At 40.5% G+C, this 27,317-nt stretch overlaps 1 protein-coding gene across 1 annotated transcript in view; it reads left to right on the top strand.

Moving 5' to 3' along the window:
- MPPED2 (metallophosphoesterase domain containing 2) overlaps window positions 1–27,317 on the top strand; it is a gene marked incomplete at its 5' end in the record, with an annotated part of 167,103 nt that overhangs the window by 61,362 nt on the left and 78,424 nt on the right. Inside the window, one exon of the mRNA XM_082660492.1 lies at window positions 21,291–21,516. Within this exon, the coding sequence (XP_082516618.1) occupies window positions 21,291–21,516 (226 nt within the window). The remainder of the gene's footprint in view (window positions 1–21,290; window positions 21,517–27,317) is intronic.

The following is a 27,317-nucleotide window of genomic DNA, read 5'->3' as shown; positions in this document are numbered from 1 at the left end:
TCCTTCAGAAAGGTTTGTACTACTTCTAGACTTGGTTAGTTCAGAGTTTCTGAAGTGTGCTTGGTTCATCAAATATGCAGTATGCAGGATTCTGCACATCCTTTTTAAAAATTTAACAAAGCTCCTCGGTAGTGTTGGTTTTAAAAATCTCTTCTACCATATGTGTATGTTTGAATCCATCCTTTTTTAAAATGTGTGCTTGTGGTATTAAGAAAATAGGCCAGGTGTTCGTAATACTGTTTGTGTATATTCTGGTGTCAAATATAGATGCACACCAACTAACAATAGCTGTAAAGATGAAATCTTGCACAAGCTGTGCCCTGTCTTCACAGTCAGCGGGAACAATGCTTTTGGGGTTGAAGAGAGCCTTTATCACCGAGGAGGTGTGTGTAGGAGTCTGTTAGCTCAAGAAGTGGGGAGGGGGAGGTGCTACAAATTTTAGTATAATGCATAATGTAGAAAGAAATTTTATCCCATCATAAAGATTAGCGGGCTGTGTAATTCAATTTAAAATTGGTCGGTGTGTCCTGACCATTATAATAGCCTTTCTTTTTTTTTGTTTTATCGCCATTCCATTATTTTAGGTCGTACGCCAATGTAGAATGGAGCATACAGCTGAACCATAGTAAGTCTCTTTCTGTGGTTCCACCCATTGGAGAAATTGTTGGTGAATGCAAGAGATTATCTTAAAATGAGTTAAGAAAATGCTTGCTCAATTGAATGCCTCATTGTTTTCTTTCTTACTTTTTTTTTTTTAACATAAAATGAATTTCTTCTGGGCAAGCAACCATTGAGAGTGAAATTCTTTTAAAAGCATTTGCTGGACACAGGGCTTGGTTCTCAAAACTCCAGCGTTAGCACTTATCTGCAGTATCATAGGCATTACTGTGCCATTGAAAACCAAGATTCAGTAGCTTATGTTAATGCAAGACTGACAGACCCACATCTGATGGCAATTACCCATACTGGGGGGTTAATAAATGTTCTTATAATTACTATCTTTATTTTCTTTATTACAAGAAAAATGGGCAGCTTCCTAAGCCGTACCTCCTGCTTCTTGCTCCAGTCTTGGTGACTTGCTAATTAACTGTTTTGGTTCCAGTGCTTCATGGGCTCTGCTGAGTTTAATATTCATGTTAGGGAAATGCTAAATTCTTTGGCCAAAGTAGTAGGAAAAAACTAAATTGCATTCAGCAAACATTTATCCAAGTGCTCGTTATGAACAAGAAACGAGGATGCACCAGAAGAATGTATGGGAGATGAATGCATAATATTTTCACATCTTTTTTTTCTTCTAGTTGTAAAAGATCTTAATTTTTATCCATGTTCTTAGGGGATTTCAGCCCTGAAGCACTTTGTTAAGAAGGATCTTCATGCCACATCCATACTCAATGGGAAAGACATTGTGATCCGTTAGCAATGTTTGCCATGTTGTAGGATGGGGAGATGGTTATACACATACCATGTGTTTACAGGTCCTGGTTTAGTGTCATTCATCTTTTATCAAACTCATGTTCTCTGACCGTAATAGACAGAAAATGGATGCCTGCTTTATTTTAACTCTCTGGCCAATCCAGACTTTCAAGTGTCTCTACTAGAAAGTTCCTGAAATGACTGTGGCCTTGGCTTGGTGGGATGTGTAACTGTCTTCCACATTGTAGGCAGTTTCATGTCTGTTGCTAGAGGTTCTTGGTGTATCGTGGGGCAAGTTGGGGCCATTATGTGAATCAGGAAGTCAAGAAGACAAGAAAACACAAAACTTTGTGTTCTATGGGATTTAGGAAGCAGATTAATTTTGATTTATGATCCTAATCTATAAAGAATCAAGGTTATCTAATCACTCTGATAGGAGTTAACTTTTGAGCTTTTTGCATACTTACTTAAAAAGGCGTTAATAGACCAACTCAGTTTATCCTATTATGGCCCCCAAATCTTGGGCAGCTCACTTCTCCCCCGTTCCCTATCTCCTAAAACTGACTGCTTATCCCAGGTAGGTGGTTAAAAATTCAGATTCCTGGAATCTAGCTCAGACATATTGAATCAGATTCTCTACTGGTGAGTCTGAATAATTGGAGTTTTAATGAACTCCTCTGTGGCTTTCCTGCCAGTCCAGTGCCACCATTCTCACTTATGACAGTGTCCCATGGTCAAGTTCAGGGATACGTTCTGCAAACTCTCATCACCCTTAACAATAGGCCATTCTTTTCCATTGTGATCTCTGTTTAATTCAGTTACCTCATCTGTAAAAGGGGATAATAGTTCTCACTCCATAAGGTTGTCCTAAGGATTAAGTAGGTTAATGTATAAAGTTTTTTAAGGCAGAGCCCAACAGAGGGTAATGTTTTGTGTGTCAGTTCTAAACCTCATAATGGTCATCATCATTTGATTTTGTTTACAGTTATCAGGATCCCTTACTAGGCTGTTGTAGGGAGGAATAGAAGGTATACAAACAGTATTATTTGGGAGAATGATTATTAATTAAACATGTGGACATATAAACATAGTGAGTTGCATCGGCTAGGAAGCTTTTGGCTGCAAGAAACAAAATAGCTTAAACAACAACAGGCTTGTTACACAACAAGAAGTTTGGGAGTAAAGCATTTTTCGGGATCTGGTAGTTCAGGAATTCTTTCAGTCTTCCTTTCTCAGCTTCTCCTATGCTGTTAGTCTTGCTACTAAGGTTGGAGAGTAACTGTTGAAGTACCAGGCATAGAATGAAGGCCATTTCCTCCTTGTATTGTCTCTTTGTACAGGTGGTGACCCTTTCTCAGAAGCCCATCAGCAGATTGGCCCTCATGTCTCATTGGCTAGGACTGGGTGACATGCACCTTTTTAAACCAATCACTGGCAAGGGAAATAGAATTGCTGATTAATCAAGATCCACTTGCCTGGGTCTTCTAAGAATAGGCCCTTCTTTCTTGAGCACATGGCTTTGGGGGCGGGGGGGGGGGGAGGCAAGAGGGGTGAATATATGAACAAAATTGGAGGCTCTGCTATCTTGGAAAGCTGGGGTGAGGATTTGAATAGACCGTCAACAGTGTCTGCTTCATGAGTCAAATAATGAAGGATCTTCGGATGGCACCTTGGAGAGAGTCACCTACTATTTTCCTAGAATAGAGTTCATTTAGTATGACTTACTGTAATTCAGGAGACAGCTGTTGTGGCATGGCAAGCTGGTGACTGAGACGCCTTGTGTAACACTTAAAATGTCATGCTTATCACCTGTTTCCTATTTTCATCTTGAAACTTTTTACTTTTCTCTTTTCCTTTGATTCTTTTTCTCTTTTCTTTCTTCTGTTTCATCTCTTGCCCTTCGCATGGAACAACTACCAGGCCCCATATATTAAACAGGATGATTGGCTTCTAGTCACCTATGTCTCTTTCCAGTAGAAATGATGTCCAGAGAGAAGATTCCTGTTATGCAGTCAGATTCCAAAACTTTGAGAGGCTCAACCCATAATCGTGTATTACGTTTGATGGCTGGCTGTTCAGAGTAGCTTAATTTTCTTTCTCTCTTACCCATCTAAACTTGACCTGTCAAGATTCTTTTGTTTTGTTTTGTTTTGTTTTGCCGTACGCGGGCCTCTCACTGTTGTGGCCTCTCCCGCTGCGGAGCACAGGCTCCGGACGCGCAGGCTCAGCGGCCATGGCTCACGGGCTCAGCTGCTCCGCGGCACATGGGATCTTCCTCGACCGGGACACGAACCCGTGTCCCCTGCATCGGCAGGCAGACTTTCAACCACTGTGCCACCAGGGAAGCCCCTCAAGATTCTTAACGATAGCACAGAGAGTATCCTTTTAATAATCCAGATGAATTAGTTGTCACCATCAGTTGGTCATCAAGAGATGGAAAGACCCTTTGGAATCTGAACCCACTGATATAGGGTAGCAAGGATGCCTGTTAAACCCTCAGTAAAAGAGACATGCACAGCAGTCAAACCCTGGCAAAAGCAAAAATAAAAGCAAGAACAAACGGAAATGAATGATATCATTGTTCAATTCTAGTGGTTTTGAGCTCAGTTTCCTTTATAGGTGAATTAGCCTGAACTAATTCAGGCTAGTAGCCTGGTAGACTGAGGACTCCCTCTGCCTCTGGACAAGAACGAAAGTAGGACAAGAGGCCTCCAATACCCCTCTTGCTAGGGTCATGTTGGCCACTGAGATCTTACCTAGTTGCTAGAAGATGCAAAGAAAAAGTGGAAGTGAGAAAAGAGAATATTTTTCCTTAAGATCATGGCCCGCTCAGACCTAGAGAATCAGAGTCTCCCAGGAGGGAGCCTGGAATCTGATTTTTTTTTTTAACTCCCTTCCTAATTCAGGACATCAGACAGGTTTGGAAGCCACTGGCCTAGAGTAACTATCTCAGACCTTCTAATGATTAAAGTGTTTGCACGATCTGACTTCTAGGGCAGTGATTTTTCAGCTGTGTTACAAGGGGCTAGCAATGGGGCCCGAGGGGGCAGAACTCTACCTCTCGCCCCCCACCTTCAGGCTCTCTTCAACTACAGCAGACGCATTTTGACTCTTGTTCTTTAGTTCAAGCTTCTTTATAAACTTTTCTTTGAACAAAGTTTTCCCTTCGCTCCACTTGTTCCACCACACAACAAACAAAAATGATCTGCTTCTGGACCAAGACACAGGCTGATACGACTTCCTAAAGCCTTGTCCACGGCACCTTTGGAGAGCTGAGAGAAATCCTATTAAGGTCTTGAAGGCCTGAGGTTGCATGAATAGAACATGGAAAGTCAGTGGTGGCCAAGTAGAATGACCGTGGCGGGGGGGGAGCAGAGCCCCTGTCAGGAGTCAGCCCTAGTCCTCCCCTCCCCCAGCTCAGCGCCAGTCAGCACAGTCTTCGCGGGACAGTCTGTTACCTCCTGTTTGGCATCCCTTCAGTTAAGCCATCATGCTATAGTAAACCTCAACTACCCAGAGCCCAGTTCCCTCTAATGGGATTTTTAAGATGACCAAGGTAAAGCCTAAGAAAATAAGCAAATACATTAGCTTTGTTGAACTGCTCCCAACCACCCCCAGACAGCAGCAATAACTCACTTGCAGGGTAATGTGCACATCTAGCCCCATCGTGTACCTTTTTACCTCCTGTATGGCTGCTTCACCATCAGGCCCTTAGTATGCTTGTCTTCCCGGGGCAGGAAGTTGAATAAACACGTTTTAGAGATATTTCAGATCACATGAGTAGGTTTAAAAAAATATTCTCTAGTTAATTTTCCACTAATTGACAATAGAAGATGGGTGTTCTCATGAAAATTGAGATCTTAAAGGAACCACGTGGTTGATACACTCTTCTAAACATAGCGCGCACCCGCGCGCGCATGCGTGGGTAAGCATGCATGAATGTGCTTCCTGCTTCCTTACATTATGTTACACATGATCAGGGAAGTCTATTTCTTATGTATCTTATTATTGAAAAAGGGCTGGGCAGACTGAAAATGTCCAGTGATCTCCCTCAAAGACACCATCCTTGATTGCCATATCTCGATAGATTTCCTCTGTTATTCTCTGTCATAGCACCTGCTAATACCCTTCCTAGGACTTACCATAATCTGAGTTACATGAGTGGGTATTTACTGCTTTATTGTCTCTTACTCCCAGCTGAGTTTAAGCTCCATAACAGCGGAGACCTTTTCTGTTTTGTGCATCATTACGTCAAGCACACTGCCTGTCATACACTAGGACCCCAGGGAATAGCTGTTGAATGTCATAGGGAGACTGACCATTCCATGGGCATTCGGGACCCTATTTCATCATCAGATCTCATTCTAACTTTGAGAGGGTCAGGGATCTAATGAGATTTAATGGGATCTAATAGGATTTCTTTCCCCCAGGGCTGCTGGATTAGGAAATCAGGTTGTGACCCGACTTTGCAAGAGCTTTGAAATGAGCCCAAAGGGAAAGGAAGCCACAAAGTGGGTGAATCTAAGAATGTGGCGTTTAAAGTGAAATGCCACACTACAGAGTTAAAAAGTAAGAAGAGATGAACCCGAAGAATTGAAATCTGGCCAGACCTTCCTTCAACTTTACAGTCTTTGGATGGGTTTGAATAGCAATAGTTGTAGTTCTCTGTTGTGGGGGATTGTCAGACCCTGCAAAAATATCTTCTTTTCCTGCTAGTGTATCTAATCTCTAATTTCTGGCTAAAACACTCCAAAAGAATTCATCTCAAGAAAGTAGTCTTTTTCAAAAAATTTTGACTGCCATTTTCAGCATTTAAGAATCAATGATACTGCTTTTACCTCCCACTCTGAAGAGAATAATCCTAGTGAAAAATGCTAGTATTCCAGAGACGGACAGACATGAAATACCATGGTTGAGATGAGCCTATGTGTTATAAAAATATCAATCTAGAAAATCTTTTGCTCAGAGCCTTGAGAAATCATCTTGGTATTTTATGTGAAAAAGGGGTGCTGCATTGGCTGAGAGTCAACAAATGTAGCTCCTTAGCTACTGAAGGAAAAAAATAAGTAAAAATGTCGGTGTTGCTCTCATGGAAGATCTTTACTGTTGGGTTTCATTAAAGATGCTTCAGCAATAGTGTCAGAGACAGAAGAAAAGTTTGGAAGGATAGTGGTTGGATTCAGAGCAGTCATTTCTTTTCTATTTCTTTCTCTTTTTTTTGTTTAAGATTTTTTGATGTGGACCATTTTTAAAGTCTTTATTGAATTTGTTACAATGTTGCTTCTGTTTTATGTTTTGGTTTTTTGACCCTGAAGCATGTAGGATCTTAGCTCCCCAACGAGGGATCGAACCCACACCCACACCGCCTCCCTTCGGAAGGCGAAGTCTTAACCACTGGACCGCAAGGGAAGTCCCAGAGCAGTCATTTCTATTAAGTTACTCTCTGATTTAAGCTCACAGTTAAGGTGGCTAAACAGATGCCCTTATGGATCAAATGAAAGAAAATAATCTTAAACTGTAAGAGTAGAAGTTTAAAAAAGAACAGGAAAGAGTATCCCAACAATAAACTCTGAGCAGTCCTGAGTGTCCATGAGATACGAAGAAATTAGTGGCCATATGCCCGGGGGTTATTGGTTGGTCCTTGCACGTAGTGGCAGATCGACTTTAGTCAGGATTCACGTTTGTAGGCACCGTCTTCAGAAAAGCCTCTCAGTTTTTCAGAACCTGAATTCCCTAATCTTTAAAGCAGATCATTTAAATGATCTCCAACTCAAAAACTCTGACCCTGCCATTGTATGATGTGGTAGAAAAGGAGAGGATTGGTCTGCAAAATAAGGAGTTTCACCTTGCACAAACTCACTGGGTGACCTGAGTTGTTTAAACTTGCTGGGTCTTAGTTTCTTGTTCCATGGAAGGAATGATTCTGATCTCAGATGACTCGCCTAGGTTGGAATCTCAGCGAGCCTGGAATTAGAGGATAAGAGGTCAGGAGCACCCTGCTGCCTCTTGATTTTCTGTTGGAAGCAAAAGGAAAAAGCTGGCCCTACAAGTATGTTAGCCAGGATTCTTTCATCTGACCCAGTGACTTGGGGGCCTGAGAAGATGCACACACATGTCCTGTTTGGCTTGGTCAGTAGACTCATTCGCGAAGAGTGGCCTCTGCAAAGCCAGCTGTCAAAACATCAGTGATTTGCCTGAGGGGCCTAGGAGGGAAAACGTTCAGATGAAGGGATACAATGAAGAAGAAATATAGGAACCTTCCTCAAATAATGAATGGCTGTTGCATTAACTCCACTATTGATTATCTCCTCTGAGCTCCCTAATCCTGGGAACAAAGGCTGGAAGAATCTTTAAACGAATAGTGTTAATCATGCAACAATAGTAATTCCCTTCTTTTTTGAAATCGAAGCATTATTTGCGTGATGTGTATAGCTTATTCATTCATTTATTTGTCCATTTATTTGTTTACCCATTCAACAAATTTGAATCCTTACTACGTGCAGACCAGTCTCTTTGCTTCCATCTGCCTTCCCCAACAAAAATTCCCTTGTAACTGATTTTTAAAATCAGATTTGGTTTCTCAATGACAAATGAATAGAATATCTTGTGATGGATATATCTGGTGCCATCTTAGGATAAAATAAAAATAGGATTTGTAACACTTTAAGGCCATCTGGAGTCCAAAACTGAGATACTAGCTACTCATATTCACATTATCCTTAACCAGGATAAAATTATTTCTTCATTCATTCATTTGATAAATAATTATTGAAGCCTGCTGGGAATGCAAAGAGGAATGGAATAGAGTCTGACCCTCCTGAAGTCCGTAGTCAAGTGGGAAAGAGAGCCCTGTAGACAGATCCTTCGTTCTATGAACTGCAAGCACTCGGCAAGCTCAGAGCCCAGAATACGAGTGGAGGGGTGACTAATGGAGGCCAGGTCACAAAGAGTTGTACACATCACACAAGTGACGTGTTTGGAGTTTGGCTTTTTGTCTATAGGCAATAACAGGGAGTCTAGGAGGATTTTAACGTGCGTGACTGTGTAAGTGAACAGAGGAATATATGTGAATAGTTTTGTATTCTGATAAGATCACCTTAGCATTAGTGTGTAGGATGGATTAAGCCTTATAAGAAGGTATATTAGTTTGCTAGGGCTGTCAACAAGATACCACCGACTGGGTGGCTTAAACAACAGAAATTTATTTTCTCACAGTCTGGAGGCTAGAAGTTTGAGATCAAGGTGTCTGTAGGTTTACATTCCCCTGAAACCTCTCTCCTTGGCTTTCAGATGGCGGCCTTCTTGCTGTGTCCTGACATGGTTCTCCTCTGTGCATACACATTCCTGGTGTCTCTCTGTGTGCCCTTATTTTTTTTTTTTTTTCTTATAAGGACGTCAGTCAGATTGGATTAGGGCCCATCCTATGGCCTCGTTTTAACTTAATTACCTCTTTAAAGACCCTATCTTCAAATACAGTCACATACTTGAAGTACTGGGGGAGAGGGCTTCAACATAAGAATTTTAGGGGGACTCAATTCAGCCCATAAAAGAAGCAAACCGAAAGGTAGGGAAATCCACACCTTGTCAGAAGGCATGGATGTGTGCGATAAGGGACAGAAATGGACATGTATGTTAATGAACAATTTAAGGCTAAAGCAGTATGTATTCATTTGACTTCAAATGTTCAGGAATAGGGACCCTCATAGAACAAGACCACCTGTGCTTTTTTTTTTTCATTTTACTGTCTTGTTGCGAACGGTGTTCCACAGACGGTATGTTCTCCAACTGTGGCCTGATTATCTGGATTCCTTAAAATATTTAATTGAATCATTTAAATGAGAGCTTTAAAAAACACCTTATGCTTTAAGCATACTACTTATGAGAAAACAGATTTAAGAAGACACGATGCAAATTTGTCTCTTGAACTGTAGCTTTAAAATGCTGGGGGCTCGATCTCAAGAAACTAGTACACTGTAATGTCTCAGTCCATTCAGGCTGCTATAACAAAATACCACACACTGGGTGACTTATATGCAACAGAAATTTATTTCTCACAGTTCAGGAGGCTGGAAACTCCAGAATCAAACATGGTTGAGTTCTGGTGAAGGCCCTCTTTGTGGTTCATATATGGTGTCCTCTTTCTGTGTCTTCACATGGTGGAGGGAGCAAGGGAGTTCTGTGGCTTCTCTTTTATGAGGGCACTAATCCCATTCATGGGGTGTCCACCCCCACCCACATGACCTAATCACTTCCCAAAGGTGGCACCTCCAAATACCATCACATTGGGAATTTCAATATATGAATTCTGGGGGGACACAAATCTTCAGACCATAACATATGAGTAAAGAAGAAAAATATAGAAAGTGAAATAGACCTCCAACTCTACTTCCTGGAACCTTGGGCCCCAAGGGCCATGATGGACTTTCCAGAAATCCTTTCTTCCTGAGAAATTATACTACATATTTTGTACTGCTTCATCCCAAAGGGGAGGCTTGGGGCATTAGGCCACAAAACTCTTCCCAAGAGAAGAGGTCAGAGACTGTTGGAACTAGTATTTCCATGAAACCTAACCCTTATCAGCAGGAGGCTTCATGATTTCATACTACCCAGAAAGTCTTCTTTGTAGCTTCCGATTATCTGGAGTTCTTAGTAGAAAATTTTGCCAGCTGAGGGGTGGGGGAGAAGCAAAAATGGAAGAGGAATGCGATCTTCGTTCTCTCCATCTCATCACTGTCACTATTGATCAAAATAACCTTCCCTGAGAGATGTCTCTTAAGTTTTTACCCTTGGAAGGCTTCATTAAAATTTTGAAATATAAAATGGGAAAAGTTGATTTTATTGGATCCTAAATTTTGCTCTATGTGGCTTCCTGTCCAGAGTGCAAATTATTAAAATTGACATAGAATGTGTGTGCAAGGTAATATCATTTTTTGTAGACTCTTTTCTAAATTTCAAGATATCCGTAGAGTGGATTAGATTATATAGCAAGTGGGCACTCTGAAAAGAAAATAGAATTGTGTATTGATGCTTTCAGAAATATTATTTGATGGCAATGAAATATTCTCTGAGATTCCCTTCAGAGGGGAGAAAATGGAGTTTGTTTGCAGTAATTGCATTTTCTAGCATTTGCTCTCACACTTTCCAATATAAGCCGATTGAAACCTGTGATCTGGTTTTGCTTATTGGCAAAAGTACCAGGTAAATTCATCTGTGATGCATTTAAAGAAGATGCTTTTGAAAGTTTGGAAATTGAGATGGCTTTTTCTTATTAGATTTCAAGAGTATTAGGGTTCATTTCTATATTTTAGTCTAATGTAATATTAGCCAAATATGTTCTTTTTCAATTTAGTTTTAATCAAGTTCTAGAAGACCATTTTCATCTAGCCCCAGTGGCGCTGTTAAGGCAGAGGTTTTATTTCCACTGTCAACCCTCTGTTCTGGCTTCTGTGGACCAGCCCCTTGGAATCACTGCACACTGAAATCCTGCATTCATCTGCCCAAACATTGTTTCAGCATGCAAAAATCATAGTAGCTATTACAAAAAGATTTTTTTTATTATTACTTGTGGGGTTAAAGTGGGGAGGGAATCTAAAAAGCCTCTAAAATTGTTATTATTTTTTAAAGATGACCTTTATGCCAGCATTATTTTTATTTGATCTTTTACTATACTTAATGGTTTAAAAGGCACACAGATAGGATTTGTATTTGTTCCTCTAATTATTCAGTAGAGTAATTGCCACTTGGTTTGTAATTATTGCTGGAAGGAACACCTTTTTCTTAGTTGCTTTTTTAAAGGCTTTGTGGGGAAAAAAGTCCCAACATATTGTTTTTCAGCTCACCATAGACTTTGTCAGTCAACACTACTAGTTTGTTAAAGATACTCATTGAATACTCTTTTAAGATGGTAAGAAGTAGGAGATGAACCCCTTATCTCGAATGAAGTTACAATGCAGAACAAAGACAGGATAAAAATAATGATAATAATAATAATCGTCCTTTATGTGTCAGTTTTATATTAAGTTCTTTATCAATCTCACTCAGTCTGCATGTCCACTCTGTAATATAGGTTGTGCAATTATACTTATTTTTTCTGATGAGTAATATGAAGGTTAAATAGCATGTTTTGAGTTTCAGTTTCTCAGGTAGTAAGTGACAGAATCAGAAACTTGGTCCTGAATCTGTCTGACTCCAAAGCCCATGATCTCTCCATCATGCCATTATTTCTACATTCTATTATGCTCCAGTGATATAAACATGTACACGGCTGGTTGAGATGAGACTTGACAATGTTGTTACCAATTCTTCCTGTGACTATCCAGTGAAATCCTGATTTGGATCCAGTTTTCTGAAACTTGAGGAAGTCAACTGAAGGGTCTTGAGGAGATAGTCTGATTGTTTCAGATCAGATTTGTTGTATTTGTTGTATCAGTCTTTTTCAACAAGCCAAGGCTCTCATTTGTGAGGAAGAGTTTGGACAAAATAAACAATGAAGAGACTACCCATGGTTCATAGTAATAGTCAGATGGTACTACTCAAGTATAATTGGAGCCGTGCTTCCTTGGACAGTTACCATCACAGCTTTACATATAGAACATGCCATGTTGGTCTGGGAAGCAACTTAGAGGTACTCAGTTGGGAAACAAGGAGGAGATTGTCATTCATTTTTAATACCTTGTGGTAGTAAAGTGTATGAATATGTGTGTGTGTTTGTGTGTGTTGTGTGTGTTAAGTCACAGAAAGCTGTGTTGGAATAAGGTTATGGTTGAGACGAGAATGCATGCAAACAAGCTGCTGCTGAGTGGCACTCAAATCTCTGAGATGTTTCCAGGTCCATAATAATTATGGGTACTAATGGCCTTGTGGTTTACACTTCTTAGTCACATTACCTGTCATCAGTGCCGTATACTGGTGACTACTCGAGTCCAGAGGGGGGTCTGCTTTCCCGGGTGAGGGATGGACTTTGTGGATTTAGGCTTATAACATCTCCTGATGCCTTGTGATTCTTTTTATGGAGGAGGCTGAAGAGGAGGAGGGAGCATTTCAGCTGTGGCTTCTTAACACTAGCCCTAATTCCTGCAGCAGACCACTGGGCGTTCACTCAGCATTCCTTACTTTCTCCTGGGTTTCCAGCTCAGCCTTGACATTATTGTAATATAGTTTTCTGTGTTTAATATTTCTTAGACTTGGTTTCCCATTGCAAGCATGGAAGAAACCCTAATGCATGAGTTTCAGAGGAGAAGGTAGCAGTCTGAACCTGCTGTGTGGCTCCATCAGCAAGTGTGAGTATTAACGTTAGAGCTGTCAGGACTTGTGAAAATTAATGGAGCCTGACGGGGGACAGACTGAGGTCAGAGACGGAGCTTGCCCTGATTGAATGTTTCTGGTGGCTTTGCAGCCGAGGCAAGTGAGTGCAAAACCGTGGAGCCGAGAGGGAGTGCTGGAGGTCCATTCATTTATTTAACATGTAGGCAGTGGGCACCAAATATGTGTCAAGCACTTTTCTAGGTGCTGGGAGCAAAGCAGGAAAAGGTGGGCTGTACCTGCTTCTAGCTTCAGAGCCCTCTCCCTACCTCTAGGCTGGACTCAGCCTTTCTCTGCTGTTGGCCCCCAGCAGTCATCAAGGAAGGAATTTATTAATTTATTTTAATTTTTATTGAAGTATAGTTGATTTTCAGTGTTGTGTGAATTTCTGCTGTACAACAAAGTGATTCAGTTATACATATATATATATTCCTTTTCATATTCTTTTCCATTATGGTTTATCACAGGATATTGAATGTAATTCCCTGTGCTATAGAGTAGGACGACCTTATTGTTTTATCCATCCTATATATACTAGTTTGTATCTGCTAATCCCAAATCCCAATCCAGGAAGGAATTTAACTGACACATCTCCTTAGTCCATCCCAGAGCCTCATAATTCTTCCATCCTCATAGCCATTGGTATTATTTTTTTTCCTTCCATCCTCCTGCAAAATTTTCTGCTCGGCCAATTTTCAAGCCCAAGTTATTCTTATTTAGTCCTGAGTGGAATAGAGAACCTTCAAGAGTTTAAACATTTCCCTCTCTGCTGGAGTCATGATATTAAAATACAATAATAATCTTAAACAGAAAAAAATGCCTTCTATTATCCACCTTGGGGCTATAACAAGGTCCCTTTATAACGTTGGCATTAGGGAACATCTACAGTGCCCCGCACAGACCAAAGGTTTCAGAAATGTGATTGAATTGCAATATATCTCTTTTGTGTATAACAGTCCCATGGTAATAGGTCTGAGTATATATCTGTTTTATTCTTTTGAATCTCAGGAAGTTCATTTTTTCTAGCACATTGGCAAGGGAAGGGGAGCCTGAAGCTTGTGCCCTGTGAGTTGTATTTTCCTGGGCACCTGGGAGCCATTGCAGGTTCTTCTGACTTGTTATCTCTGTGTTGTTTTCTTCTTGCTACATAGTGAGCTTTATTTTATGTGAGTGATGTGCTAGAAATATTTTTGGTTTCCTCATATATTTTCAAAGTCTGGAATTTACGAGTATGGAGGGGAGTGTGCATAGAGATTGGAGATATTTAAATTAATTTGTCACCTTCGTATAAGTAGGTTTTCCTTTACCCAGGAAAGCCAGCAAGCCATGTTTGCTTTGGGATGATCTCCTTCACAAAGAACTACTATTGTACTCTGGGTTTTTTCCCCCTGGGTTTTTAGCAGAAATAAATAGGAGATAGCAGTCAGTTAACCTTGCCTGTCAGATCCCTGATAAAAATTGGGCACGGTGAAGGTGGTATTTGTCGTAAGTCACAACCTGATGGCCATTTTGGTTGCCCCTATTTCCCATACTCCCCATTCATGACGAATGAAGAGTGTGGGGCAGGAGCCAACTCCTAGTAGGTGGCAGGCAGATTCCCAGGAAAAGAAAGTATTCTGGAATGACCTTGGATTCTGATCTGACATGAACTTGAGTTTTCGAGAGGAATACATTCTATAATGATTTTTAAAAATAGGTTGCAGTTGTGTGATAATTTTGATGAACATTACTTTTATTGGTGGGTGCGGGGCAAGGTAGCAAGGAATCGTGTTTGGCCAGAGGAGCGCTTATATATGTTTATTGTAAAATGCTGATGCAGACATGCCCTAGTCCTCACCACTCTCTCTTACTTCTACCTAGTTCAGTTCACATTTTTGTCTTATTTCTCTGGTCCCTGTAGACATTTTAGTTTATTACCTTGGACTTCTATTCTACTGTCAAAGCCTCATCTTATTTCTCATAATACAGTCAACAAATTTTTAAATTCTGGGACTCTGCATGACAATGGACAAAGGAGCTTTTTTCCCTTCTTCTCAAGTCTGTGACCTTCTCTTCCTTGGGTAGGCTCGCAGATTCTTCTGGGAGCTATAGTGCAGCTTCTGCACCCACAGCTGCAGTAACATTTGGGGAATGCCTAACTTGAGCCAGTATGTGTTATATGAGGAGGACTCATGTAAGAGATAGGTCTTAAGCCAAAGTCCATGAGGCTATTAAAAATTTGGGCTCACCTCCACTTAGAGGGGTGGGATAGGGAGGGTGGGAGGGAGACGTAAGAGGGAGGAGATCTGGGGATATATGTATATGTATAGCTGATTCACTTGGTTATACAGCAGAAATTAACATGCCATTGTAAAGCAGTTGTACTCCAATACTGATGTTAAAAATAAATAAATCATGTGTCCAAAAAAAAAAAAGATTTGGGCTCACCTGACAGAATACTAGCAGCGGAGCAAAGAGCTTCTCTTGTCCCACTTTTGCCACCAGCTTGACTTGTGACTTTTCTTAGCAAGTGACAGCACCTCTCTGGCACTCACTCTTTTCATTAGTAAAATTGAATTGGATACATCAGTGATTTTTCTTTTTAATATTTTTAAGCCAGGGCTAACTTTCTTCGAATCAAATCTTTCCCCAAATCGTAAAATAAAGGAAAGCAGTGCTGCTATGGTGAACATGGGAGCAGGCCCCTCCCCTCCCCCCTGTCTCTTTCCTCACATCGCCCTGCTCCAGCCCTGGGGAGGGTTACAGAGCACAGCTTTCAAATCACTCAGGGTGTGAAACATGGGAGCCGCTTTAAGTGACACATTAAATGTCCAGAGTTTGGGAAGGAAGGGAGGCTGACCTTGACACAATCCGCTGTGTGTCTGCTTTAAAGTTGTCACAGCTTTATCAGACATGTGCATAGCCAAAGATCTTAGTTTTTCTTTTTCTGTTCCTCTCTGTATACTCATCGACGAGTACCTTCATCTGATCCTATGAAGATATTAGGGATATTCCAAATGAGTAGTCACTCTTGAGAGAAGTAGAATCTGGGCGTTACTTACCACAGGTTACACTCTTCATTTGTGAATGAGGGGCCGATCCTGGCCCATTTTTTGGCAATCAGTAAATGTTAGAAGAGATGGGTAACTGGATGTTAGAAGGAGGAAAGCAGTGATGTGTTGAGGGCACACATTTTCCAGGTTAGAAGCATCTCGACAGAGCCAGCTAGGTTTGCACTGTGTATAGGTTGAAGGCCTCGTAGGTCCACCCACCATCACCTCAGATCCAGATATCTTAATGACCCTGGTAATGTTTTTGTTAATTTGAAGGATACATTGGACCATGCCAGTTTCTGCCTTTGGAAAATCAAAGTTTTCTTTTTCATCCCCACATGCTTTTCTTTGAAGGCAATGACATTGTGCAATGTGACCAGGGTGTGATCCAATTTGTGGATAAACTAATATTTTCTTGGTTGGCAACTGGGAAGGGCAATCATTATAATAATTATTACAACACAGCTAATATCTATTGAATGATGATAAAGTGTGAGAAACTGTGCAAACCTTTACATGCAGTATATTGTTTAATGTGCATCAAACCCTAGGGGTAGTATTTTTATTTTCGCCCCATTTGTATTTGAAGAAACTGCAGTTTAAAAACAGTGTATTGGAGAGGATTTGGCTAGACTGGATTGGAGATGCTTCCTCATATCACTGCTAAAGTTCTGGAAAGAGAATTCCAGAAGCTTGCAGCTGGTAGGCCAAATTAGATGTATTAGAATTGGCCCCCAACTGTGTTTGTTTGTTTTTAATTGAACTAGCGATTCAGGAGGGCTTAAACTTGGAGGACAACCCAGTACTGGTTTAAGCCTTGTCATATAGCTCAAGATGACAAGCCCATTCCTGGAATTCTTTTTAGGAAGTTCCTGGTAAGTCTTGCAGAGGTTCATTCATTCCTTCAACAGATACTTATTGTGTGCCTGCCATATGGGAAGGTATTGAACTGGGAACTTTGGGCCAAACAAGGAACCACAAGCCACAATCCATGCCTACAAGGACCTTACAGTCTAGGAGGAGACAAGTCACATGCAAAGGGTAAAACTAAAAAAATGGAGTAAAATAATAAAGTGCGCTGATTATTTACTCCATACCACACATGTGCTTTGGAAGCTTTATGTCATTTTATCTTGAACACAACCTATGAGGTGGATGCAGTTATTATCCCCGTGTTGCTAACGCACCATAGAGAACATAAGGGCTCTGTCCAAGGTCATACAGCTAACATGTCATGAAGCCTGCAGAGGCCCCACTCTTACCCTCTTGCTGCCTCCACAGTTTAAGTTGTAATAAAATTTAAAAATTTGAAAATTAAATTGCAGAGAATAGAAGTGTGACACATGCAGTAAGAAAATATTAAATAATATTCATAGAATTAAAGATGAAGAGGGAAAGTGTAATGGGTCAGCTGAGAATGAGGTGGGACGCAAAGGGAGTTGAGGAAGAAGAGAGGAAAGGAAATACCGGAGAGGGAGGGGGAGAAGGCAGAGTCCAGCATCACTAATCCAGGAAGAGATGCTTTGTCAGACAGGGATGTCACTGCGGAGACATCCATGGAGATGAGGATGGAGAAAAAAGCTTGGCTTTGGTTTTTAGGAGGTTTTTATTGACATTCAGGGAAGCTTTTGGAAGAGTACAGAAACAAAGGCAGATTGCATTGGGTACATTCTGAGTAGCCATTTATGTCTAAGGTGCCGATTCTAATAGTAGGGTAGCCCATCAGGCAACACAGTCGTGATCAGTGGGCCAAGGTGTGAGAAGTAACAGGGAATGAGGAGGTCTGCAGCAGACTGAGGTCAGTATCGCCTGATTTTTTTATCTTCCAAAAGAAGCCAGAAACCCTGAATTTTTGGTGTGATATTTCCTGATTTCTAAATGTTAGTTCAACTAAGAAAATAAAATAAAACACAGTTGAGGGCCCACTATAATACATCTGTGGGCTGAATTTGGCATACCAGCTGCAAGCTTCTAGAATCCTCCTTCCAGAAGTTTAGAAATAAAATGAGGAAACATCTCAAAGAAGAAGTAAGGTTAGGGATGGTTTAGGATTGCATTTGAGGAGTGTGTGTGTGTGTGTGTGTGTGTGTGTGTGTGAGTGAAGAGCTGCTTGTTTTTATTTTCTTGGGGTGGGTAAACATAAACTCACTAAGGAGGAGAAATAAAGACACCCAAAATATCGTAGAGAGTTGTCTGAAAAATTAAAGTGCCAGTGGCAGGAAATGGATTAAGAGGCCAATTATTAGAAAGATGAGAAGATGTAAACAGTGATCGGAAAGTGAAGAGAAGGAAATGAAGAGAGTCTCTCTTGAGGTGAGGACGTATTGTATGCTAAGTGCAGAGTCAAAAGGAGCCTGGAACCTAGAGAGGAACCTGGAAAAGTTTTGTGATAGCGGCTTAGGGAATAGGCAGTGGCAAGAGTATAGGGTGATTAGAATTGTAGAATAGCAGGGAGGACCCAGCTGACTTCCATTATCCATTAGTTTTAAGTGAGCATCTATTTATGTGATATAGATACAGTAGGAGATACAGATTTGAATAAGACTTAATTGATGCCTCCAAGAGCTTATCGTCTTACTTATGACCAGTAGCTCTAAACTGAACTGATTGATGGGCTAGTTTCCCAAATTACATTCATTCACTTGCTAGTCATCACTTTGCCATATCTGTGAATTATCTGTGTTATTATTTGCTCAATAGTTTTCTTTGAATCATCTCTTAATTTATATACGAAAATAGAAAAATGAAAATAGAAGTGAAAAATGGAGCCATATATCATTACTTGCATTGTTGTATTTTTCCAAATATGTATTTTTAGAACATACAAAACTACTTGACATTTTGTCAGAAGTTCATCTCTATTCCACCTAAAATAATCTTGTATCTTACCAATAGAACATATACCGTGTCTTAGGAAAGATAGAACTGGTTAGTTGGTAGAATTCTTTAGGTCATTCAAAGCAAGAATTTTTCCACATTAGAATAACTGCACTACGGCCTTGGTTTTTTATTCAGGCAGGTCAACTTCGATGGCCTGATCTGAATAAAATGGATAAAGTCAGGCACCTCTTTGTCTGACAATTTTAAAATAATGCTATTTGAATAACGAGAAGTTAGAGAGCCTTCCAAATTAATCTAGTCTGGAAAAAACCAAAAATGCCATCAAGTAACAGGACAGTTTGCATATAAAACACAAAGGTTGGCAGATTAGATGAAAGGTCAGTTCAGCAAAAAAAATATGTCAGACAATCTCATAACATAGGTAACAGAGGACGGAACTTGGAAACTACTATTGGATTCTCAGAAAGAGATGAGTTTGTTGGCAATGCGTAAATATCATCACGATTTTCTGTGGCTGTTCATTTTGGTGGCTACTTCTTTATGCTGAGTCTCCAAAATTTGATTTAAAAGACACTGAAGAGGCTGTCTTCCTGAGAAAGATTTACTTTGCAGCAGTTTTACTTTTTTTTTTTTTCTTCTTAACTGATCTGAAGGGGAGAAATGTACTTCCTTCACCTTGTTTCCCCGTCTCACCCATTCCATCCCTGAACCAAATCTCTGAAATGGAAAAAAACAAGAAGCCAAGGCCTCTTGCAAGAGCAGTGGTACATAAAGACAGGGTTTACAGCGAGTCCATCATCATGAATGATTAAAGGAGGACCAGCAGCTAAAGCATGACTTGTACAAATAGAGTTGCTCAAAGGTTCACGCAGGTAGGACCTGCCTTGGAGCAGATTACTGTCCAGGAAAACATTTCAGCCCGTTCCGGCCTTGGGAGCACAGGTGAGTCTGGGGATGCAGTATCAGGCCAGTGTGTTCACAGAGCCATGATGTTGAAACTGTGGGGCATCTCAAAAACTTCCAGCATGTGCAGTACTGGGAATTTGCAGCCTTCTTAATACATCTTTCATCTGTATTTTAAGTGCAGGGAGTTGTGCAAAATATCATTCTATCCAAGTAGCTTGCAACATACATCACAGTCTTATTGCCTTATGCTAGTGCAGATTATAAGCTCTGCATGCATTTAAGAGAGGCTTCCTATTTTCTATGAGCTCTTCACTGTAGCCTTGCAAATAACTGAGGCCAAAGGCATTTCACAGAGCATTGTGGGCTAATAATCAAGGATATCTATTGATGCTTGGCCACAATGTTTTCGGTTTCGTCTTTCTGCAGTGTTGTTTTCTGACTGCTTTCACCTCTCTCCTAAGTCTCCCCCTTAACCCACATGCTATATATACAATTTTAATACTTTTATTAAATTTTAAAAATTTACTAATTTTTATACAATTTTTCAGCAATTTGCATTGCTGAAATCCAAGTGGGCCTATGACAAAACTTGCCTTCCCTTCCAAACAGTATAATTCTCTCCCCCACTATAAGCTCCATTAATTGAATCATTGATTCTGGCTTGCTGGTAAGGACCAATTCTTACAACAAATGTATCCCATTTCCTGCTAGTGGTAACTTTCATTCTTCCTGGAATAGCAGGCAACATTAATTTTGCATCGGACCTAGGAGTCTCAGGAAGCTGGAATTATAGGCACCATCGTCCCGCCCTTTTCCTCCTCAAAATAAAATGAAATAAAATAAAACGAGCAGCTGCCCAGTGGTGAGGCTTGAGGGATGGATAATGACAAAGAAGAGAAAAGGGCATTAATTTCAGGATGGGGGCAGCCGCCCGGCACTATCTCCCTTTGGATTTTGGTTCTTATAGCATCACGGTGAGTTATTAATATGTATGGTCCGTACTTTATTCAAACATTATAAATCTATGCAGAAGTCTGGTGTTTGGGTTTTCCTTTATAGCTTTCATTCTTCTTCCCAGAATTATCTCATTTTGATCGGGAAACTTCTGCATAAAAAACACACATGGAGAACTCACATTTCCATACCATAAATATTAAAAGGGGGTTAAGCTTTACAGTTTCTTCTCCCACCCCAACGGGAGGAAATTTAGCCTTCTAATCAGGGGGCCATTCTTAATGTTCTTTTTATTCGCAAGCCAAAAGGTAAACTTTAACTTGCCGTATGAAATTGTACCGTGTAGTTCCTTTCATTTATGTAAATTGTGAAGTGCTTGGCTATGCCATGTCTTTTGTATGAAGCTTCTACTAAAAAATCTTAGCAGTTATCTGAGTTGTTAAGAATAGTTGGCTGGCTTATTTTTTAAGGGTCAAATCCAAGTCCAGACGTTTTTAAGGCTCGTGATTAAAGTACTTTTTGCTGGATAATTATAAAGTATGGATTCGTCACAGTGTGGATTCATCACAGTGACTCTGTAGCAGACAGAAAAGGGAAATGAAACTAGCAAACTTAATGTCTCCTCAGTAGCTTTTTAGCTTCTGAGCAGCTTCCTATCTCCCGTTTATTGTCATTTTTGTTAGCATAAAAAAGTCGTCATAAATTTCAGTTCCCATGGAAATAGAAAGGAATGCGTGAGCTATTGCATTTGGGGATACTGTCTGCTAACCACGCAGTCTCTGCAGTTGTACTTCGTGATGGGAAATGTACATGCTAATTGGTGCTTTTTTTTTCTTATTTCAGGAAACCTGCCCTATGAATATAAAATAGTGATTGCTGGGAATCATGAACTGACATTTGATAAGGAATTCATGGCAGACCTTGTTAAACAGGACTACTACCGTTTCCCCTCTGTGTCCAAATTGAAACCAGAGGACTTTGACAACGTTCAGTCCCTCCTGACAAACAGTATTTACTTACAAGACTCGGAGGTAACAGTGAAGGGATTCAGGATATACGGTGCACCTTGGTAAGTGTTCATTCCAGCAGTCTTCCCCTCTGTTTTTTTAGCTCAGCACTCAGAAAGCATGGTTCTGGTGCCTTAAACCAAAAGGATAAAGATGAAGAGAAACCTTTTGGCTGTATTTAGAACATAACACATATTTTGGCACTGCTGCAAAACACGATGCTTGTTGTTTTCATTGTGATGCAGATTTCTTTAGGCAAGATCAACGGGAGCATGACTTTGGTAGATACGTGTCTGTTTGTGCGACCGGGGCTGCATGTGTGTCTGTGGGACCCAGAAGGATTTGGTGGAAGGTCACTGTGTTACCGTTCATGCAGATTCAGCCACTCTGAACATTCCATCAGCCTACATGACTTGTTCCCTTCTCGTTTTACATTGGAAGCACTCATAAAATATCTTGCTTACATTAGAGTTGCTCAAATCTTGCTACACATCAGAATCACTGACCAACTCTGAAGAAATACAGATTTTGAAGCCATATCCCCCTGAGGCTCTGATTCTCCTTCCTGAGGTGGAGCCCAGTGACCTGTATTTTTAAAGCTCCCCAGGCAAGATTGAAGCACAGACAGTTTGGAAGTTACCGGTTGAGAGCTCAGTCCTAGAATTCTCAGTACTGAAATTCTCAGCTCTAGAAAACTCGAAGCAGGCGTGTATTCCTTGGGACCAGACAAGGAAACATTCTGACCTTGGCTCTGTCAGTTGTCAGTTGTCTGGATTTGAAGAAGTTAATTCATAGAGAAGGAACCTCAGTGAAAATAATACCTACTTTTAGAGGGTTATTATGCGGATTAAATTAGGTGATGTTTGCAATGGATTGAGAAGAGCGCCTGGTGATTTGCTTAGAATAACAATTACCATTTTTGAGGCCTTAGCTCTGCCACGAGATATTTATGGGAACTTGAGCAAGTCACTTAGCCTCTAGAGCCAGTTTTTTCATCTCTAAAATGGGAGTGTTAGATCAGAAGATCAGTAGCAGAGGAGTCTTGGATTTTTCTTTATTTGCTTTCTTACTTTTTGAGAGCCCTGTGTGTATAGAGAGCAGAAAAACTAATCTTTACTCACTTAACCTGGAAAAGTATCCCAGTCCTGCCTTAGGAGTTGCGGATAAGGCTGGAAAAGGACAGAGTGAATTCAGATTGGCCACCCCACTCAACAGTTTGGATTGTCTTCTGTAAAAGAGAAAGTTGAGATATTTCCTGTCATTTGGTTTTCTAGCCAAATTTGGTTTTCATCAGTCCAGAAGGACTGATGAGTGGATACAGGAAGTATATTTCCGTTTAAAATCAACCTGACCGTGATTCTGAACTCTTAATTGAGTACTTAACCAAATGTCAGGCACTAGGTCCTTTATACCTATTATCTCATTTTCTTCAAGCTACCTTTAAGAGACAGCCACTATTGTGATCCTCATCTGGCAGATGGGAAAACTCGGGCACAGAAAGGTTAAGTAACTGCTCAAGAATCACACGATTCTAAGTGGTAGCATCCTAATTTCAGTCTGGCTGCAGGGTACATGGTATGCCTGAGGTGGTGGTGGTAGTGCTGTGGTAATTGGTGGTTATAATCTGCAGTGTTTATATCCAGCTTTATGAATGCACGTCAATTAGTTCTTTTTATATGTGACAAGGTGGTAAAGGGCAAGAGAACGAACAGCAGAAGTTAGCCCTCTCAAACAATAATCTGAAAGCTGATCTTGGGGTAATGTAGGATGTCGATATCAGCATTTCTGGGTAAAGGGCAGGAGAGAGAGCACTTTTTCAGCTTCACAGCTCACTTCTTAATGACTATGCAGTAGTTGAGAAATGACCTCTAATTGGTAGAGAAGCTCTACTTGGAGTTGAGATGATTGTTTCAATGATTTAAGATGATTTTTGAAAAATCTGCAGAGCCCAGAACATTTAAGCCCATTCCTGAACAGACAGGACTTTCAGAGGTTCCCTGGATTGAAGGTTGTTGGTGTGATGACAGCAAGCTTCCTCCATTATCTGAACAGGTCCAGATCTGTTTAGGATAGGGTTTAGCTCAACCAGATTATGGCTGTGATGCATGAGGGAGTGATTTTGAATTCCGAGGCAGATCGTGTAGCATCTCAAGAAATAACAAAACATAATAGTTCCAACATGGGAAGTAACGGGGCGTAATTTGGTTTTGGTGGTGGTACAAACTTCGGACAAAGTTTATGTCTGAACTGGATTGATCTCATTCAAAATGTTTTATTTTAATATTGGAGAAACTGGTAAAGTCAAGAAAACACTCAGCATTAGTCTTCTAAAATGTTACCCTGAAGTTGTTTTTTACACACAGTTTATTGGGATTTCTAGAAAGTTTGAACTATTTCCTTTCTTTTTACAATGAGGGAGATCTTTAAATGGAATTTATCTTACCCATAGGAATTGTTGATACTTTGTCTTTTTACCAAGAATACAGGGGTTGATGAAAAGGAAATTGCAATTTTGTCATATTTTTATGATGAAAATTAGTATTAATATTTAAAAATAATAATTAAAATAGTTAAAAAAATAATATTCTCAGAACTGCTGTAATCTGAACATTGATTTAGGAATGCCTATGTTAGCATTTCTATGCAAGGAGAACAGATTTTCCCATTTCTACTACTTATTTATTCAGCCTTGGGACCTTGGGCATTTTTCTGAATGTCTCCATGCCTCCGTTTTCTCATCTCTAAAGTGAGAAATAGCAATATTACTTCTCTCTCATGGTTGTTATAAGTGAGTTAATGCATGCAGAAGACTTCTGGCATAGAGTAAGTACTGGATAAGTGTTAGCTATTACTGATGTAGCAGGGTTGGTGTTTCCAATGTACTTTGTACCTTTGTCCACCTTCACATGGAGACAATTGCACTAGGAGTCAGATGGGCTGGCTTCTAGCCTTAGTTCAGTCTCTGCTGATTGCACAACAAATCCCTTCTCTATTTTGTAAAACACAGGGGTAGAGAGGTCTGCCCCACTTTCTCTCTGATGCCACTCACTTCAATAGTCACCAAAATTAGAATCTTTAAAGAGCGTACATATTTGCGGGCATGCTTGATTATTTTAATATCTTGTACAATTTTTAGCTTCTTTCACTATTAAGAATTTGACTGGAAGCAAATCTGGGGGGGGTGGAATTTATACTAGAGCTGCTACTCGTCTCCTATGAGACATAAGGATTTTCCATCCTAAGATTCACACATAGGTGGACATCTGCTTAGTAACCCATTAGATACTCCAACTCCAAAATAATGTGAATGCTTTTAACTTTGATTTCCATGCTTTTCCTGTAACTTTTCTGGAGGGAATATTAAGTTCTGATTTACTGATATTGCTAGTGGTTTTCATTTAAAAACAGAAATCAAAATAAGAACCTTGATACTAAGGATTTCCATGCTGTCACAGGTTTCTCAAAAGTAATTACCATCTCTGTGATAAACCATAATGGAAAAGAATATAAAAGAAGAACGTCTATATGTGTATCACTGAGTCACCTTGCTGTACAGCAGAGATTGCCACAACTTTGTAAATCAGCTAGACTTCAATCAAAAAAAAAAATTTTTTTTTAAGTAATTGCTGTCTGACCAGGGAGAGAACTTATTAACTCCTGTATTTACAAAATGTGGATTGTGACTCAGTTTCACTCTAAACAAGGTGTATTAGCTCATATTCATTACATGTTTATAACTTGTAGCACCGCTGAAAGCTTCCTAAAGACCAGAGAGAATTAACGCAGCGTCTCCTAACTTACAATTTAGGAGGAATTTGTATGTGGAAAATAACTTACAACAATCCTGAGCAGTCATGTGTGTTTGCAATTGGAGCACACTGTCGTGCCAATTAGATCGGCAAAGAAGAGGGTTTGGATGTGGTTTGATGGGTCTGGGAAAATCCAACGGTCTACACTGAAGAAGTTGTAAATGGGGTGCCTTATCCTGGAAGAAAGGTGCTCCCTTGGAAGGAAGGCAAGAGTTGACCCGTTCTCAAGGGGCAGCCCGGCCTCAGGAGGCCTTCCAGCCGGTTCTGTGGCTTCTGTATGTATTCCTTCGGCACCTCATTCTTCCAAGAATCGTGAAGAAAGGAGTCAGGCGTGATGTATTGTCATGGGACTAACAGTTCAGTCACAGTTTTTCTTAACTTCTCCTGTTACACTTTTCCCTCCCTCTCTGGGGGACAGAAGAGGGTCTTGTGTGGCCTAGCAGTTAGATCTGCCCAGGACTTCGCTCTCATAGCAGCACAGCTTGTGGATTTCTTGTATCCCTTGTGTTGATTTTTTTGCCACCGAGGTGCTTCCTGATCTCCTTTCGTGATCACTTTCAGCTTTCGATCCCAAAAATGTCTTTTCCAAAGGCTGACTATGGTCAGAAAAAGGAGACAACATTCTAATCTGTCAAATATCAACCACTGATATTTGTGCTAATTCACTGCTTGTCTGGTCAGGGTGGAGGGGAGGTGGCATTTTGAAATCATCTCTGTATTTTTGGTTACTGGATCTGTAGCCAGCATTTTAGTGCAAGTAGATTTCCATAAACTCACTCGTGGGACTGGGCATTTAAAAATCGACTAGCCCCTTCTTTTTTCTGATTTCAGTTGCTCTTTGGCTACTAAGATGCTTACGTAGAAAGAAAAATCCAGGTGCAAACGGATCGGCAGCCAAGCCACAAAAAGTAAAAAAAAAAAGTCTGTCTTGCTCCGACCTGAGTGTGGCAGTTGTATTGTTCAGCAGTGCACCTTGTTCCCCTCCTGAACAGAAACGCAGAGCTAGTCTCCTGTGACTTTTAATGAATATGAGCAGGGCTTTCCAATGTCCAGGAATTTGATCTCTACGCTGACCAAGGGGTCAGGAACAAAGAGCACACTTTCTCATGTTAGAGTAGACCCAGGTGTAATTTGTCAGATTTAGTAATTGTAGAGGAAGTGCCTTCACTTCTGCAGCAGGAAAATTAGATCGAGCCTAGGCAGCGTAATTCTAAAATGGCTGAAATAGCAAGAGAAAGTCCATTGAGCTGCATTTTCAAAGGAAGTGTGTGCAGGGTATTTTTTTTTTTCCTTCCTCTCTCCCCCTCATTTTGGATCATCAACGTGTTGACTTTGTCCATTCCTTCAGATGTAATTTTCTCAGCGTTTTTCAAAGTGGGAGTTAAGCATTGATTCCACTCTCTGCAGCCTTTATAATTGTGTTTGCATCCAAACAGCTACAAGGTTGCTCACGTTTCCTTGTTCTGATCAGCACAATGGTACTGTAAGCTTACCCTGTCAGAAAGCGTCAGATATTTTTATTTCCAACTATAAGGTTTGTAATGCATCATGTATTTCGCTGACAGTCTTCAAGTTCTTGCAATAGCGAAAAAATTAACAGCAGATACTGAGTGAGAGGATGAGAAAACCAATTGGCAACTCATGATAGAATTCAGATCTGGGGATGGGTGGAATGGGCTCATTTATTTTATTTTCAAGTCATACTTAGTAATTAACTTGGGCCAAAAAGAAAAAAAGGGAAGAAGAAGAAGAAAGGAAAGAAACATCTCCACGTTCAGCAGGAAAGTCCTTTCACACTAAAGAACAGGACTGTACGAACAAGACTGATTCTGTGCCACGATTTCAGGGATTCCAGCTTTTATTCAGGAGGGCTCAGGAAGGTATTGGCACAGAAACAGGTCTGTGTGTGTGTGTGTTAAACAAATACGCACTCTCCTTCTACATGATTCTGTTCCAGGGCCCAGGCTAACGTTTCATTTTTCTTGGCGTGAGGCCCACGGACTCTCCCATTCTGAAACCTGTGGCGGGTCTGTCCTGCTCTAGAATTACAGGCT

This window comes from Grampus griseus, assembly GCF_964374135.1.
Source record: "Grampus griseus genome assembly, chromosome: 8".
In the NCBI taxonomy this organism is placed as follows: Eukaryota; Metazoa; Chordata; class Mammalia; order Artiodactyla; family Delphinidae; genus Grampus; species Grampus griseus.
Note: the sequence above shows the minus strand (reverse complement) of the source record. Positions and strands in the feature narration are given on the sequence as shown.